Source organism: Dioscorea cayenensis, chromosome 16 (assembly GCF_009730915.1).
Source record: "Dioscorea cayenensis subsp. rotundata cultivar TDr96_F1 chromosome 16, TDr96_F1_v2_PseudoChromosome.rev07_lg8_w22 25.fasta, whole genome shotgun sequence".
NCBI lineage: Eukaryota > Viridiplantae > Streptophyta > Magnoliopsida > Dioscoreales > Dioscoreaceae > Dioscorea > Dioscorea cayenensis.
Genome location: NC_052486.1, coordinates 533,632 through 552,239, shown reverse-complemented (window position 1 = coordinate 552,239; position 18,608 = coordinate 533,632). Strand labels below are relative to the sequence as shown.

The window sequence follows — 18,608 nt, the reverse complement described above, 5'->3', positions numbered from 1 at the left end:
AATGCAGCTTCGTTGGTTTTAGGCTATGTCTAATAAAGGCAAAAACAAGTTTGGAGAAATTTCTTTATGCATCATGACTCTATCGCCCTTCTAGTTGTCCCAATGAACCACATATTTCTTGGTTTCTATTTAATACACTCCAGAACAAAACAAACTCAAGCATCAAAGAGCCTCAGTGATCCACACAGACACAAGACTCCAACAAAGGCACCACTCAATCATGTCAGATGTAAAAAAATTCATGACTTGAAGATCAAATGAGTAAAAATTAAGGAGAGCGACAGTAATGTTTGTTCATTAAAGATGGATGACTGGTGTTAAACAGTACACCGTTGTGAATGCATTCAATGGATAATGAAGCAAAGATGAGGTACACTGAGTCCTGACTCCAGACACAAAATAAGGCATGATAAGAACACCGTTGCCAGTTTGAGAAATCACAGCAATCACCTTGAACCATCCACATGAAAAGCAACAAAGTCTATTGGGTGCCTATACTAACTGAGAATCAGCATCTTTATAGCAGAGAAAACTCAGAAAAGAGTGACTGTACTATTACACAAATGTATTAAAAAAACAAAGGTTCAATCGGCAAATTGCAGCTAATTGTAACCGAGACACTTCTTAAAATATAGTTGAGTCCTCACCCAGTAGCTGCAATGCACACCAACTCAGTTCATAGTCTCCCTGTGGATGTAAGAACAGCACTTTTCCTCTGGAATTTCATCCAGTCTCAGTTGCTTGACACTCAATTTGCTCTCTCTGGCATTCCTAGCATTTAGCAAAACACCAAGAAATAAATCTTGTTGAATATAAAAACGTGAAGCTCATTTCAACATGCTTGGTAAGATAAGAACAACCTGGGAATAAAAACTTCATGGTTTTGCTGCATAAAACGAGAATCCAGTGACTCCAGTTGTCGTGGATGGTAACCCAGGTTGATCTTTCTTTAAACCCATATATGAAGTTTGAGGTTGATGTGCAAAGCCAGAGGGAGCATTCCCATAAGCTGTGGGGTATGATGGTAAGGCATGCGTATAAGAAGCATAGCCTACTGGGTCTGGGCTGACGGCATGAGACTTCCCCTGTTGTGTGAATCCATGTTGATAGGGAAGGGCTAGCGGGCCCATTGACATTGGTGCCTGTGTTTGTATCACTTTACTCTTGTGCGAGTCTGCAAGCTTCACTGTGATGTTCCTTCCCTACCAACAAAATCAGGCAATGGAATTAACAAAAAACACACGATACATAGAAAACACTCTGAGTGGCAACTTCTACCATAATGAATGCAAACTTGGTGAAAGGTTATGGAATAATTTTAGATTCCATCCATATATTCCTATCAACAAAATATTCAAGATGTTTCTTAATTTATGTCTCTGGTCTTAATAATTGGAGATTACAACTATAGGAGAACTCCCATGCATCCCCATCTGCATTGCTTTATAACTCCATCCTCCCACATGAAGATAAATATGTGGCCATCTGCATTTGTTCAGAGGTAGATGAAAGAACCAGACTTGTCACTATTTGATATAAGAAGCCATTGAGCTAGATTGTTGTGTCTTAGAGAAGAATGGTACTTTCCACCAAATTTACAGAAGTTTCTAGTAGATTTTTGCTGAGGAATAAGCTTAAAGAAAGTAGTAAGTGATTTCCAATGACTTGTCAAGATTTAAATATTTATTAGATGGAAATTAATAATTAAGAAAAGATATTTATTATTTGCAAAGAATGGTTCAGCAATGTCAGGTCAATTCACTTACTCCAAGACTCTTATTTGGGTCATCTAATGCTTTTTTTGCAGCCTCAACTGTCTTGTATGTAACAAAGCCAAATCCCCTGCCAAAGTTATAAGGGATATATTCAGTAATTGTTAGGAACTTGATATGAAAAAATGATATTAGGTTTTATCTTCCATACTTTGATTTGGTTGTTTCTTTATCATAAGCAACTGAGCCTTCTTCTATCTCCCCATGCCTGCCAAAGAATTTGAGCAAAGTTTCACTTGAAATTTCTGGGGAAAGACCTCCTATATAAATTTTCCTCAGTGCCAGGTCAGTGCTGACAGATCCACTGCTTAGCCCCTCACAAGCAAGATTACAAACAGCCAAGCGGCCCTGAGATGACAATGCATGACATTTTCATTTGTCCAATAATAAGGAAAATTGTCCAGATGTAATTTTGCCTGAATTTCATCTAGTGAAATGGATTGGAAGATATTGTAACTGTATAGAACAAAAAAGAGCAAAAAATTTGAAGAAAGCTCCTAAAATGATGGCACTGAACAAAATGAGTGAGATTTGGTAGAAGATTTAAACAACTACAAATACTTGACACTTTTTTAGCAAAAAAGGAAATCAGTGATCTGACAAGGACTAATAAATCAAAGATTCAGTTAATTGGAAAAAACAAAATTCACCAAGTTAACAGCATCTACATGTAGCTTTCTATTTGCATTCATTATATTTCTTACATCAATCAACTTGCTTGGCTCTTGTAGTGCTCTCTGGGCAGATTCCATATGTCGGTAAGTTATGAAGCCATATCCACGGGACTTTCCAGTTGCTTTGTCTGTAATGACAGCACCTTCCTCAATATCACCATGAGCGCTAAATGCCTGTTCAAAAGTTTCTCAAAGAACATTAGAAGCATGAAAGAATAAGCCTCCTTTCAGTACCTTAAATCGGACGATTAGTGAGTCGACAGTAAGGAAGATCATAAGCAGGGGAAAAAAATACTAATATAAAAACTCTAAATAATCAGTCAGGCACTCTTAATGCACGCAAACAGCAAAGCACTCACAGAAAACAGGGTTTCTGAAGTAGTCTCCCAAGACAAGCCACGGACAAAAAGCTTGCGGTGAACAGGATCTGCACTTGCAACACCTCTAATTTCTTCTGCAACTTCAGGTATCTGAGTACCACTGCACAGCTCAGCATGCAAAACATGCATACACACATGCATCGTCAAATCAGATATAAACGATGAATCTAGATCCTTATAACACCTTACTTGAGAAGTAGGGAAACATAAACATAAGACTCGTTTCATGAAGCAATTCAGGCAAGCAGGATTCGGCAATCCAAAGTTACTGGAGCAAACTATTGCACAAATTAAAACAGTTATGGAAGGCATTCACACAAAGATGTGGCACACTAGCACCAGGGTTGCTTCGTCAAGCTCCTCATAAAACATAGACAAAAGGGCTAAACAAATGATGTCCCCACTGGTGAATGACATTAATGAGAAGCTATGCTATCATACGTATCATATGTTCATGCTTTCTATGGCGATTCTGATCAGAAAAATGATAACTTTACCGAGTAATTTAGCGCTGGAGTTGCCTATATAAAATCGAAAAAAACTAGTTCTCTGTTTAGAGAATTGCACATAAAAATCCATCCAGTCACCAATCAGCTGAAATGATTGGCAATGACTCCCGAAAATACTAGCAAAATGTCTCAAAAACAAAAAAAGGCACAATTTTTAATGCCAAATCTCAAAAGCTAAGAGACTCGAAAGAAAGATAACCCTTTTGGTTTCCACTCGATCAGAGAGCTTACAGCTTGACTAGGAGATCGACGAGCTGGTCCTTTCTGAGGGGGTCGAGAAGCAACCGCAATTGCTCGTCGGATTGGCGAGCGAGGACGCTGTCGCCAGTGCCGGTTCTCTCGAGCTTTCGTTTCTTGGGGTCCTCCATCGCCGCCATGTCTAGACCTCTGACCTCGCTCGAGAGACGAAGATGTGATGAAAACCCGAAAGCCGATAGAGGCTAGCTCAGTAGATAGCCTTGTCTTCTCGCCGCCGCTCAACATAATCAACGGCTCAGATTCTCTGAGGCCCCAGATATCAATCATATATAACATCATCATCTGTTAACTAATTTATTTTCCAATTATTATAAATTAATTGTAATTTATGCATAACACTATTTTATAAGAAACGGAGGTTGTGATTGTGATTTTCTTCAGATTATTATTGATCCATAAAACACACAAAAATTGAAGGGGAAAAAAAAAAACCTGAAATTAAATTTTGGGCATTCATGCCAGTTTTATTCGGTATGTTCCTGGACATAAACAACTAAAACAGCCATGCATTTCCCTCAAGCATGAAGGGCAAGCACACATGATGACAAACCCATTCAGAACCAAACACACTGATATAGTGTCTAATTTATATGACTTAAATATTTGAAAATGAAGACATTTCAGAGAGAAGAGAAGATAGGGACACCAGGGAGGGTGGCTCCTGCATCTACAATGAAGGTATTGCCAGTGACATACTCTGATGAGTCGTGAATCAAGTATCGAACTAATCCTGTCAAGGCAGGATCAGATGTGCCAAAAGTCCTTAGCGGAACGACCTTCTCAGCCACTTTGTTCAGCCATTCTTTCTGCATCAGCCCTTGTGTGATCTCTGATTTGAACAACCCTGGTGCTACAGCATTTACACGGATATTATACTCCCCGAGCTCCAATGCCATGACCTGGTAACATTGGAAATTCAGTTTATTTTCAAACGCAACAAATGGTTTGAAAATTTTCCCCTGGCATCAAACGGGGAAAAAAAAAGAAAGCAGTGTGGATTCCCACTGCTTTCGATGGTGGTACCTTTGTGAGCATGATAACTCCTCCTTTTGATGCACTGTATGCAGCTCCTCCAGGTAACTGCCCTCGATGAAGACCGCCAATGGATGAAATATTGATCACTGAACCTTTTTGTTTTGCATCACGCATCCGTATGCAAACATGTTTGGATACTAACCATAGTCCAGTTAGATTGGTGGTGATGTTGCCATTCCAGTCTTCTTCAGTCCAATCTAATGGGGAATGCACTTCACCTGAGACATGCGGTAAACAAAAGTCGGCAGAATTAGCAAGAGATTAAGTGGACAGTAAATATATATAGGCAATTGTTCATTGTTTAGAATACAAGACAGAAGAAAGTCAGAGAAACAAAAGTGGGATTTTTGATGTTTTGCAAGTCAACAAATGAAAATGTTTGGTAGCGAGCAACAACAAGCTTTCTCAAGATTTTGGGTTTGTTTCCTGAAGACTAAGTAAGAAACTAAATTCCAGATAATGGCAGCATCATATACCAACCAATTAGGGAATAGAATCTGTGTACATTTCACAGACCAAAAAAATCATGTGCTTTTTTTTGGTGGAACACTTGCAGATTAGCTGCTGGTCACGAGATATATGTGCCTCCAGAACCTTAAGTTGCCAGTGGCTAAAATTTATACCATATTTAAATCCAATTTTGCCTTAGGTTGCGATTACCTTCAAAAGGTAAACTCATTCTATATGTCACATCCAGTTGATTTATGTGGCAGTCCACAAGTATTTCTAGCCCATTTCTGAAGCTTAAAATGAACCAACTGTTTCCACAATCCACAACATGAGCTAACTGAATGACTAAGCAACAAGACTGAAAGAACTTTACGAACATCCCAAATGGTATAATGTAGGAACAAGATCTACTAATTACATGGAAACTTAAATACAGTCTTGTGTACCGGAAGTGACATTACACACAGAAAAATTGGTCACTGTAAAGGCACTATCAAATTTCTTGAGTAATCTTCAGTCTAATATCAAGAGGATATGCATCATACCACATTTTCGTATGTTTTTAAAGAGAGTACCAAGGATATTCTGAGCATGAAGCACAAAAGCTATGCAGATTTATAAAAAGACAAGATTGAGTCGATAAGGTTTTCCTTCATTGATATTCAAGTTAAAAACTGGAAAAAGGCAATAGGGCAAAAAGGAAATTTGGGAGTGAGATCATATTTGAATGAAGGTCATGTAATCTAATCAAACTGCAGACTTAACTTAAAAGCATACAGCGTTTCTTAATTCCTAAAAGCAACAGTCAACCTTACTATAATTCTTTCAGCACATAGAGATTATAAGCTACAGAGTATCAACCTCGCAAGGCATGGAAGACAATGTTGCAAAGAAATGACCCTTGAATATGAGAATAGGGCAAATAACTGAAGGTTCAATTACTTGTACACTCCAAATGCATGAAAATATCATCCAAGCGAAAATAAAAAATAATACTTTGAATACAACGATATTTATTAAACCTGAAAAAAATGTCAAGAACGTATTTGACAGCACAGAAGCCAGATCTGAAAACTGAATCTAAAAATGGACTGGGAGGGAATCGTGATTATTATGATTTTCAAACATCATCTAGTCTTGTCCAAAAGTCTTTGTTGTATCACCAGGAACATTGGAATAAAATTGATATTATGTTCGTTGCATCAACGAAGACTATTATATTATACAGAGTATTCCAACACCCAGCAAACTATATAAGACAAAATGAAACAGATAAATAGATGCATAATAAGCGCGCTGAAAAAGTAAATTTGAACCTCTAGGTTTGGTAGCACAGTCAAAGAAATGAAAATTCAAAGAAACTTTCCTGTTGATTCTCTGAATGCTCTGGGACGCTTGTAAACCAAGAGAACATTTGACCAACTAAGCTGTAGTTTTCTGAATATTATAAACAGAAAATTCCGTTTCAACGAAGCACAGCATAAACGTTTGCTATAGAACATTTAATAGCGAGAATAACAGGAACAAAATTCAAAAATTGCCCAAAAAGCTATGCAAAATGCACCAGGTTTCATGTTCTAGACACAGAACAAACGAAGTTCAAGGTCTCCTTAATGAATCAATGAAAAATTGGCGGCTTTTTACGAACTACAATGTTTGTCATAATTGCCATGTTAGTTAAGAATTTGGGAATGAAAGATGGAAAGAAAAAATAGAATTTATTCGAATCAGGATCTAGGTATAGGCATTACCTCTAATCCCAGCGTTATTAACAAGGGCATCAATACGGCCAAAGGCGTCCCAAGCCCTCTGAACAGAAGCCTCGATCTCGGCGCTCTTGCCGCTGACATCAAGCTCCACGGCCACCGATCGAACGGGCTTCGGCTCCTGATCGTCCTCTGCCGATGCAGCGCCGTTGATCTGGTCACAAAGTGAGCGGAGGCGATCAGTGCGACGGGCAGCGGCAACGATGAGGCAACCAGCGCGGGCGAGGTGGAGACAGAGTTCACGACCAATACCAGAGGACGCACCAGTGACCATGACCACCTTCCCCTCAAGCTTCTCCCATGGCTGTCGCTGCATCCCCGCCATAGCGCAAGCTCTACGAATCTTCGAGAGGTTTGAAAAGCGTTTTGAAGGCGTGAAACGAAGACTCAAAGACGCGCTTTTTATAAATCGAAGACCGGCTGCGCCGGACTCGCACTATGCGTGCTTTTACGATAATGTCATGCTGCCTTTGGAGGTTGATCATCATCATCATCATCACATATATATAATATAATAATCCAATGGACTCAATTCCTTGATGGATTTTTAAATCCAACTTTTTCAAATCATTCATTTTTTAAACAATAATAACTTCAATAAATATATAGTATTATAAATTATTTATACAGTGGAATATATAATACTCATATTTTAAACATTTTATCATAATCATAACATAACATAACACGTCATAACTATTCAACTTGACTTGCACCACCCTAGGTAAAAACAAAATATATAAATCAAACAACACCCACCGGCTTTCTCTATAAAAATAGATAAAAAAAATCACATCTAGACCTTATATATGTTAGCCATTGGATTTGTATTTAACGGCTTCAAATCATCCATACCTATGAAGAATGATTTCAATCGTAACAATCCAACAATGTTGTCAAACAATATTACAATCAATACCAACTTAAATGCGATATATGGATCTGATTGTTGTGATCAGGATATCCATGAAGTTTATAACTAGAGATGTTCCTAGATTACCTATGCTCACACATATGTACATATATGGATGAACCATGTGGGCTGGATTAACTTACAGGATAATGACTCCAAGGTGGTTCCAAGCACATTGAACCCATTGAATAATATGTGAACAGTATTATTGTATTAATTTTAAACTGTATCTACACTATTGTATGGTATTACACATCATGGGGATTTGACCCTCATATTCATCTATTCAACTGAGTTGCCACTGGGCCATCTAGTAGCTGTCATCATAATGTTTTAACCAATATATATTTCCGGTTATCAATTAATTGTAATATATCTATAATATTTTTTCATAAGAAATGGTTCTAACGATTATATCATATAGCATGATAATAATAATCAGGCTTGCAACAGCTGAATGATTGTTTAGTTTCACGAGGTAGAAAGTTCAAAAAGTTCTAATTCAATAGTTAAGAATTCATAGTTTGTTCACATGCAGCATGTCCATATTTATTAAAATATATATAGCGTGATTTTTTTTTATATTATTGATTAAAAGAAATTTATAAACATAAACATTGCGAACTTAAAATTTGAAATTAAAAATTTTGCACATGCATTTCAGTCTTATTCGGTATTAATTTTCTGGACAGAAACAACTGTGAGACATAGCCATGCATTTCAGTTATACATAAACCTCAAGCAACAAGAGCAGAGCAGGCACACATGACATGATGGCAAACCCACTTACTATTCAGAAGCAAACACACTGCTAGATATATATATATATATATATGTAATCAAAATCAGACACCTAAACATACATATATATATATATATATATATGGATGAAGCTGGAGACAATTAATTCAGAGGGAAGAGAAGAGAGGAAAACCAGGGAGGGTGGCTCCTGCATCTACAATGAAGATATTGCCAGTGACATACTCCGACAAGTCATGAATCAAGTAGCGAACTACCCTTGTCAGTGCAGGATCAGATGTGCCAAAAGTCTTTAATGGAACAATCTTCTCGGCCACTTTGTTCACCCATTCTTTTCTCATCAGCCCTTGTGTGATCTCTGATTTGAATAATCCTGGTGCTAAGGCGTTCACTCGGATGTTATACACCCCAAGTTCCAAAGCCATGACCTGACAACATTGAAATTAGTTAAGACATAAGGCTCAGTTTTATTTTCAAATGTTAAAAACTTTGTATATATGAATCATGATGGTATATATATATATATATATACCTTGGTGACCATGTTGACTCCTGCTTTTGATGCACAGTATGCAAGTGCTCCAGGCCCCTGGCCACGATCAAGAGCGGCAATGGATGAGATATTGATCACTGAACCTTTTTGTTTTGCATCCCGCATCCGTGTGCAGACATGTTTGGATACCAACCATAGTCCAGTTAGATTGGTTTTGATGTTGGAATTCCAGTCTTCTTCACTCCAATCTAGTGGGGAATACACCCAACCTCAGACAAGTACACAAAAAAAAAGTCAGCAGAATTAATTATAACCAATAGATTTAATTAGACACCCTAATTAAGCAAGAATCTAATTAAGTTATATATATATTTTGTACGTAGTTTTGCAAGTCAACAAAAGAAAGGCGTGGTTGGTAATGCATGCATGAGCAACAACAAGCTTTTTTTTTCTTTAGATTTAAGGTTTGTTTCATAAAGCTTAAGTAAGAAACTAGATTCAAAATAATAACAGTATTACCGTATTTACCGCTCTAGCAATAGATTTACAACTGATACTTTAGGAAATAAGTTTGCTGCGGGTCATGACTCATGAATGAATAATAGTATTACCATTAATTAATTACCTCTAATCCCAGCGTTATTAACAAGGGCATCAATACGGCCAAAGGCATCCCAGGCCTTTTGAACAGCAGCCTCGATCTCGGTGCTCTTACCACACAAATCAAGCTCCACGGCCACCGATCTGACGGCCTTCGTCTCCCGATCGCCCTCCGCCGATTCAGCACCGTTTATCTGGTCACAGAGTGAACGGAGGCGATCAGTTCGACGGGCAGCCGCAACGATGAGGCAACCAGCTCTGGTGAGGTCGAGACACAGCTCACGTCCGATACCAGAGGACGCACCAGTGACCATGACCACCTTCCCCTCAAGCTTCTCCCATGGCTGCCGCTGCATCCCCGCCATAGCGCACGCTCTACGAAAATTCGAGAGGTTTGAAAAACGTTTTGAAGGTGTGAAACGAAGACTCAAAGAAGCGCTTTTTTATCTGAGCCGGACTCGCAGCGTGTTTCCCGATAATGTCACGTTGCCTTTGGAGGTTGGTAATCATCATCATCATCACGGACGCACACATATATATATATAATAATCCAGTGGATTCCATTCGTGATAATTAGCACGAAGCTAAGGATAGGACTCATTATGAGCAATTAGACTTAAATCAACGTTTCAAATCATTCATTCTCATAAATAGTAACTTTAACAATTATATAATATTATAAACAAGTTTTATACAGTGGAATATACATTACTCTCATTCTAAACATCTTATCATAATTGTAATAGTAAAATAATAGGTTATAACCATTCAACTTGTTTTAAACCATCCTTTAAAACAAAATATATAAACCAAACAACACCCACCTTTTTATGTAGAAATAGAGAAAAAGATCACATTCAGACTCTTTGTCAGCTATTGGATTTGAGATTAACGGCTTCAAATCTTCCATTCCTATAAACAATGATTTCAATCATAACAATTTAACAATGTACGTAGTGAAATATAAACACTGTTATAAACAATACCAATTAAGATGCTATACTATGATCAGGATATCAATGGAGTTCATAACTAGGAACATTTTTAGATTACATGTGTACGCACACACAAATATATATCAATGAATTATGTGGGCCGGATTAACTTACGGGGCAGTCACTCCAAGATGGTTCCATTAACATAAAGTCCATTTGTGGGCCTCACACATTTTTTTAATTACTTTATTAATTGTGCATGGATGGCACAGAATTTTATTTATTTATCTTTTATTTAGGTTTCAAAATCATAATGGCCGCCTCTTTGTTTCTCTCGTTATGGATCTTTGTTTGGATTAAAATGAAGGAGAGATCTAGTTTTTTTTTCCCTCTTCTCTTTTTCTTTTTCGATTTGGTTTGTGGTGCCGTGGCGAGGGACGAGGATAGCCTCCAGTGCGGTTTTGTCTCTACGTTGTGAGGTTCCATCGAAGAAATATCATAGGATTTTTGGGGGTTTTGAAAGCGATCAGCAGTAGTAAGTAAATACATATAAATATATATATATATATATATATATGCAAATTCTGATTTTTTTGATATTGGTTTATATAATTATTTTGTTAATTTGGATTTTATTGTTTAGAAAATAAAAACCATTCGTATACTGTTCACATGTTTATGTTTTTGATTTTTTTGTTGTTATGTTGACCATTATTTTTTTAGAATTTACCAATATTTATTAATTTTTTTATTTGATTATTGATATTTTTGCCCATTGATAATTACTTTCAAATATATTAATGTTATTTAATTGATTTATGATATTTTTTGCTCGAGCATGGTTTATAAGGGCATCTCCAATCCCAACACTCAAATCCCAAATTTGGGGTGGGGTTTGGGGTGTAGAGTACTCAATCCACACCCAAATCTTACCCCCAAATTTGGGTTTTCTACAATGACTGCAACCCCAAATTTGGAGTCACACTATCTGAACCCCAAATTTCGTAGTCCCACATTATTTCTTTATTTTTTAATTATATTTTTCTATTTTTTTATTTTTATTATTGTAATGGAAAATATAAAATTATTAATCCATTAATATAATTATAAATAGTTATTTATAATATTAATTTGTGTGTAATTAATTAATAATCAATAATTATTATTATTTAATTAATAAATAAAATTGTTAATTATTAATATATATTTAATTAATAAATTAAAAAATATAGTTGTAAATTTTTTAAGTTATATTTTTTTAATAAATTATTTATAAATTGTAATTAATGTTTAATTCATTTATTGTTAAAATGATTAATTTCAAATATATTTATTAAATAATAATAAAATAATATATGAAAAGAATATTATAAGAATATTTTTTTTTTGGGTAAAATTTGAGATTTGTGGTTGGAGTAAAATTTTCTGTAGTAAGACTAAATTTGAGATTTGGAATAGAGATTTGGGATTGTGGGTTGGAAATGGCCTAAATGTTAACCTGACATTAGCTTTTCATTTGGTTATTTATTGTTTACTTTATTTTATTTTATTATTTGTTTTACTTATCAAATTATTAAAGGCAAAGAAAGAAAGTTGTTGTTGAGTGTTGAATTATTTCATAGATTATATATATATATATATATATAATCTTATTTATGTAGACAATATTAATTATTTATGTTAATGAGGGGTTGTCACATATTGGCATTATCTTATTTGATATAATTGGAATTATTTTTTTGTTAAAAATGGGATCATCAATTTCGAGATTGTTGTGTTGACAATAATTTTTGGACATACTCGATATTTTTTTGTATAGAAAACTCGTGTCCCCAATTAATTATGCAGATAACCCTCATCATCGGGGTTAAACACTGATCATGTCGACACGTACTTCTGACATAAAAACTATAGTTTCACACCGTTCCGTTGGTGAAGAATAACGGCCTCGATATTACGGCTCGGGTCAGCGAGGATAAACCCTATGAGTTCGAAATCGACTCGGGTCACCGAGTTTAAATAAATGAGTTCGATGTTTTTTTGGCATCGCTTGTTTGGGGACTTATATGCTCGTTATTTTGGTAAATTAAATCTGTTTTGATTTATTTCTGATTTTTGGGTTCATTTTGATATTTGTTTCGTTATGTAACATTTCGTATGTTTTTAAAGATTATTGAACATTTTGTGATCCCGATATTTTTAGTGGTTACTTACTGGGCTCCCAAGCTCATAATCTTGTTGTTGATTTTTTTTCAGATCCGGAGTGAATAGTGCAATAGGCATCTAAGTGGGCTAGTGAGTTATTATGTTTCCGTTTCTAAATTTGAGTTAACTGTCTAGTTGTGTGAGTATGAGATTTATGTATATGACACTAGCTTCTATTGGATGTTGAAATTCTAAACTGTGTTTCCTATTGTGTAATTAGATTCTAAGGCCTTGCACACCTACACCTACTGGGTCTCAGCCTTGTGGGTGTGCTGCCGTTTGTCAACGCACCGGGTCTTGTAAGCTGGGGTTCGTGCGTGACACCATTAAATAATATATATGTAAACAATACTATAATATTTTTTTAAAAAAACACTATTTTATAGTATTGCACATCACGGGGATTCAACCCCATTAAATTCACCCTCTTCGTACCTCTAGGACATCTAGTAATTGTCATCATCATGTTTTAACCAATATATATTTTCCAGTTATCAATTAATTGCAATATATCTATAATATTTTTCATAAGAAATGATTCTAATGATTATATCATATAGCATAATAGTTTAGTTTCAAGAGGTAGAAAGTTCAACCAGTCCTAATTCAATAGTTAAGAATTCATAGTTTGTTCACATAATGTAAATATTTATCAAAATGGTAGAATACCCCAATTGATCCTTGTATTATTTGAAATGTGCATGTTTAGTCTTTCTCGTTTTACTTCTCTTGCGAGATCCCTTTATTATTCAAATCAGTAAAATCAAATCCTGACCGTCGACGACATTCAATTTTCTGTCCATGGGGTTGATGTGACATATATATAATTTAAATATTATTTTTAAAACTTAAAAGAGTGGATTGTGTCTAATTCGGACCCGGACCTAAACACAAAAGAAAATGGCCATCACCGACAATCCCAATCTCCATTGATTCCCTCAGCCCTTCTCCTCCCTCCGAGGCTTTGAGACTGCTGCAGTCCACAACCATGATTCCTCCTCCTCTGCCTTTGAGGTACATGCCCTAAACCTCTGGCCCTAACCTTGTTCTTCATTCCTCCCACCCCATTCCCTCTCGCATCTCTGCTCTCCATTCTCACTGTTACTCCAGAAGCCTCTCCTAGCTACAGCAGCACCTCCATCGGGCTTTCTCCACCTACTCTCCATTAACCCCTTTGAAGGATCCATCGATTCCGAGCTTTAAGTTAATGACATTGCGTTCTCTGTCGCCGCGGTGGTTGATGTTGATGGGCAAATGGAAGAGAGGGAGTGGATGAGCGTTGGTGAGGATGGAAGGGTACTTGAATCTGGTAGCTGTTGGAGATGGGAGGTTGGAATGGAGGAGGGTTTTTGTCAGCATGGAGTTGGTTGATTACCGGCGAGTATAATGCTGTGCAATGGCGATCATTAGTAGCACCAGCACTACAACCAAAGAATACAAGCCAACGAGCAAGAAGAAGAAGCACAACAAGCTTTGAAATAGTATCCGCAAGTATATAAACTTAGTGTTCATTTTACAAGGTTGTTTTGAGACAAGAAAAACTACTTTTTGCTATGACCAGTTACCGTCGCAGAAAACCTTTAAATGTCGTCGCAAAAGGTTTTTTGCGACGACATTTTGCCATCACATGTCGTCGTATGTGCTTCCATCGCAAAAGATAGTTATTGCAACCAACCGTCGCAAAAACTAGTTTTTTCGACAACATAAAAAGCCTCTCGCAAAAAAATTTAAAAATCTAGTTACAAAAAAACATTAATAATGCGACTGAATTAAAGGGTGAAGAAATGTTTTTTTGCGACATCAATTATTTGTTGCAATTAGTGTTATTTACGATGACATATTGATCGTTGCAAAAGATATTATTTGCAATAAAGAGTATGCCTTCGCAAAAGGTATTATTTGCAACAAAGATTAAGCCGTCGCAAAAAATAGTATTTGCAACAAAGTGTATGACGTCGCAAAAGATATTATTTGCAACAAAGAATATGTCGTCGTAACAACTTATTATTTGCGACTAACTTTGTGTCGTCACAAATAAGTGTTATTTGTGACCAATCGGAATTGGTCGCAAATGAATATTTTTGTGTGTCCATTCAAATAAATCTTTTTTGTGACCAAGTCGTCGCAAATGCTATATGGAAAAATGGATAGCATGCACCTAATTAATTCAAATCTTATATTACAACATAATTTAAATTATATAACAACAAGCTCATACACAACAAGCTCATTTACCACAATATTGACTCAATTTAACATATGAACCTAATAATATGTTAAATTAAGTATTATAAAATTCTACAAAACAATGACATAACAATGACATAATAAAAGGTCAAAACATGAAACTAAATAAGTGTGAAGAATTAAGTGTTATAGACTTTTACAAACCATTAACTCGATAAAAGTTTAAAAAATGAAATCTAATAAGAGTTGGAAACATTCAAAACATTTAAATCTTTAGTCATCATCGTCATCTTCACAACTCTCTTCATTTTGGATTGTCATTATCATCTTTTTCGGAATCTTCCTCCAAGCTATTCTCATTGACATCTTTTTCATTAGCATTGGCATGATGGACATCTCTTACATTTTCTTGAGAATTAGCTATCACATCCCTAAGATCATTACCACCTCCCTACACACAAACATAATACATGCAAACATTTTAATATTCAATAGTACACTATTAATTTTGCATTAAAGCCTAAGATGTATATAGGTTTGGTACGAATATTAAATAATATTAGTGATAAGATAGTTAATTATAGAATTTTGTATATGCTATAAACATAATAGTATTAAAGGAAAATGAATAAGATAACATAAGTGGAAAAAGAATGTGAGATAATAAATTAAAGTAACATATAAATAATACATTACATTAACAAAAATTTAAAAATCATATAAAGACAATAATTAAAAACATTAAATTATATTATTATACCTGTGTAGGTAATTGTATATTAGATAATCCCAAACTTTGCAACACCGCTTGAACCATAACGGATACTTGTTGTTATAATTTGTCAATTGTAGACTCTATTTGCTTGAAACGGTCCTCCCTATTCTTTTTCCTTCATCTTTTGAATTTCTTTGCATCTTTTGCTACATGTTTGAGAGGAACTACAACCATACACATCTTTCCCTTGAATACCCTTACCTAATCCAAGAACACGACCATGACTAGGTTCTCCTGTAACATTGCAATATATTTCTCATTCATTTACTATTGAACCTTCAGATGTCGCAATTGACCTAATATTATCCATTTGATCCTGACATTGAAAAAAATAATTATAAATACTCATTACAATATTAAGACTTAAACAATAAAAAAAAAATTATACCTATAGATCTTTTACTCAGTAGCCCAACTCTCTCCATCATTTTTAGTGTGGAATTTTTTAAAGCAATCAATTGAGCCTAGCTCTGACCTTGTCTCTTTAACCTAAGGCAATAAAAAAATGATCAATTTGGAAGGTATATACTATGTATCCATTAGAAAATATTAAATAGTAAAACACAAATATTAGTTACCATGTCACTCCTATGCTTGGCCATCGAAACTCTACCAGTGGTATGAATGATTTGAGATTGTGATCGATTAATTTTATTCTTATCACTTTTATGCTGCATACATATCAACAATATTAGAATTTCACTTACTCTTAATAGAATTAAAAACCTAAAACAATTTATATATATATATATATATTAAACCTGTCAATTATCTCCCATCCATTTGTCTACCATTTCTTTCCACACATTAGAAGGAATGAAAATAAGGTGGGTGTTTGTAACGATCTTCTCGGATTTTATACTTCTCGAAAATTGGTTTCCTTATACGTAACATCCAATCAGAGTATCGACACTTTACTGAATTCTCAAATGCTTTTTTAACTTCTTCTGGTTGATTATGTGAGAACCCCACGGCCAGATATCACGCAAAAAGAGTATCTAGCTCTGAATATTTCGGATATTCAGAATAAGATGTCCATGGACTATTAATTTTTTGATGGAAGAGAACATGTATTTCACTAATGGCTTTTGGTGTTATAATCATGTATATTTGTGTTAAAATAATGTAGTACATTAAGATGTCTAAATGATTGAAGTTACGAAACTATAACAAGATATTTTACAAATCCTAGAAAATAATTTAGGATATAAAAAGATTAAATCAACAATTTATTCATGAGTAGTTATAGGATGGTATATTTTACCTGTTGTCATATATCTCAACTTCAATTCCTTCCCCTGACTTGACACCTTTAGCCTTTCTTCTCACATTAACTCTTCAACAAAGTCATCTATGAATTTAAAATTATTTAGAGTTCAATAGATAAAGTATATAAATTAAAAATATTATTTCATTACCTTTTCTATGTCTTTTATTTGGAGGTGCTGAAGAAGAACATATTTCACTTGAAGCTCGAGTAGATGATGGCAATGAACAGTCAAGATTAATTTCAACATTTTCATCATCAACTTGGTTTGGCGTTTGATTATTTTGTGTTTCTGAATTTGCATCATTTTCTAACTCGTGCTTTTCCTTTCCTTGCCATCTTCAATATAATCCTATAAAAAAGATAAACAAATATTAATTCTTAATACAAACATGAAAATAAAGGGGAAAAAAAGAGAATAACATAAATGATAATTCAGAAATTATACTAATTATTGCTAACATAACAAGATCAAGATCAAAGTAATAAATACAAAATAGGTAAAATGACTTACCAAAATGAAGAATGTTAAAAGGTATATAATAAATATGTGAAAAGCTTCAATTACTCCAGTATCATATCTTCAACTCCATGCTTATTCCAATCTATATCTTCAAAATCATCTTGTTAATGTGATTCACATACATCATAAACAACATATTCTTCTTGATATGACTCTTCATCATTTTCTGGAATGTCATAAAAATTTCTTGGTTTTATCTTGCTGATAGTAGCCCATGTAGGATCTTTCAATCCTATAATATAGTAAACCTGAGTCACTTGAGACGCCAAAACAAATGGTTCATTTGTATGTAATTTTTGTGTCGTGTTGACACTAACAATCCCATAACGATCTTTTCTATAACCAATACCTTTCTGAGAAGTATTGGTTTATGCCGACAAGGAGGTAGAAAGAGAGAACATGGACGACAAAGGTGGCAACAAAAAGGTTTATGCTGGAGCACTGGTCGGGGGAGAAGATGTGCCACCAGCGGACGACGGCGAAGACAAAGAGAATAACGAAGTAGAGAGGGAGCATGGCGCACATAATAGTGCAGAAGTCTGAAGCTGTGATCATGTTGGGCTGGTGGGACTGGGAGATGAAGGATGGAGAGAGAGACAAGATTAGATGCTCTCTTTCTTTTGAGAGTCTGTTTGTTGGTATATTATAGTAGAACGACATCGGCAGAGTTCACCACTGGTGGGCTAGAATTCTGATATTTGAAGTTTTAAAAAAATAGTATTTTAATAATATATATATATATATACGCGTCAGCTAGTCTACAGAAAATTGAATGTTTGTGACGATCAAGACTATTTTACTTATCGGAATAATAAAGGGACCTCACAAGGACAAATAAAATAAGAGTGATTAAAAAGACACATTTTAAATAATATAGGATTGTTGTAACCTTTGCCTTGTGTTTTCCACTGCAGTTTGGTGGAAAGTTGATGTTTGCTCTCTTGTTTTAATAGAAGTGGTTTATCCACATTTTTTAAAAAATTAATTAGAGTATTATACCTATCAAAATGTATATAGCGTGATTTTTTTTTTTTATATTATTGATTAAAAAAATTTTATAAACATAAACATTGGGAACTTAAAAATTGAAATTAAAAATTTTGCACA

General features: G+C 34.9%; 3 protein-coding genes across 6 annotated transcripts; all 3 read right to left on the bottom strand.

Moving 5' to 3' along the window:
• Window positions 1-459: 459 nt before the first annotated feature.
• LOC120279672 (UBP1-associated protein 2C-like) lies at window positions 460-3,826 on the bottom strand. Of its 4 annotated transcripts, none has more exons than XM_039286596.1 (7): window positions 3,567-3,826; window positions 2,806-2,916; window positions 2,477-2,620; window positions 1,924-2,120; window positions 1,767-1,842; window positions 858-1,202; window positions 460-771 (listed from the first exon to the last, which is right to left on the bottom strand). In XM_039286596.1, exons 1-6 carry the CDS (start codon window positions 3,816-3,818, stop codon window positions 876-878), a joined length of 1,107 nt encoding a protein of 368 aa, XP_039142530.1. In that variant the 5' UTR covers window positions 3,819-3,826; the 3' UTR covers window positions 460-771; window positions 858-875. The 4 variants fall into 4 exon arrangements, with proteins under 4 accessions (XP_039142530.1, XP_039142529.1, XP_039142531.1 ...); XM_039286595.1 differs by having other exon boundaries at window positions 861-1,202; XM_039286597.1 differs by having other exon boundaries at window positions 861-1,202; window positions 2,806-2,926; window positions 3,567-3,807.
• Window positions 3,827-4,022: 196 nt separating this feature from the next.
• Window positions 4,023-7,322, bottom strand: LOC120279451 (3-oxoacyl-[acyl-carrier-protein] reductase FabG-like). The gene is made up of 3 exons (XM_039286384.1): window positions 6,830-7,322; window positions 4,617-4,846; window positions 4,023-4,492 (listed from the first exon to the last, which is right to left on the bottom strand). The coding sequence occupies exons 1-3, from the start codon at window positions 7,167-7,169 to the stop codon at window positions 4,214-4,216; spliced, it is 849 nt and encodes a 282-aa protein (XP_039142318.1). The 5' UTR covers window positions 7,170-7,322; the 3' UTR covers window positions 4,023-4,213.
• A 1,227-nt stretch (window positions 7,323-8,549) lies between these two features.
• On the bottom strand, window positions 8,550-10,101 carry LOC120278704 (3-oxoacyl-[acyl-carrier-protein] reductase FabG-like). Its single transcript, XM_039285435.1, has 3 exons — window positions 9,635-10,101; window positions 9,049-9,278; window positions 8,550-8,944 (listed from the first exon to the last, which is right to left on the bottom strand). Exons 1-3 carry the CDS (start codon window positions 9,972-9,974, stop codon window positions 8,666-8,668), a joined length of 849 nt encoding a protein of 282 aa, XP_039141369.1. The 5' UTR covers window positions 9,975-10,101; the 3' UTR covers window positions 8,550-8,665.
• Between the last annotated feature and the right edge of the window lie 8,507 nt (window positions 10,102-18,608).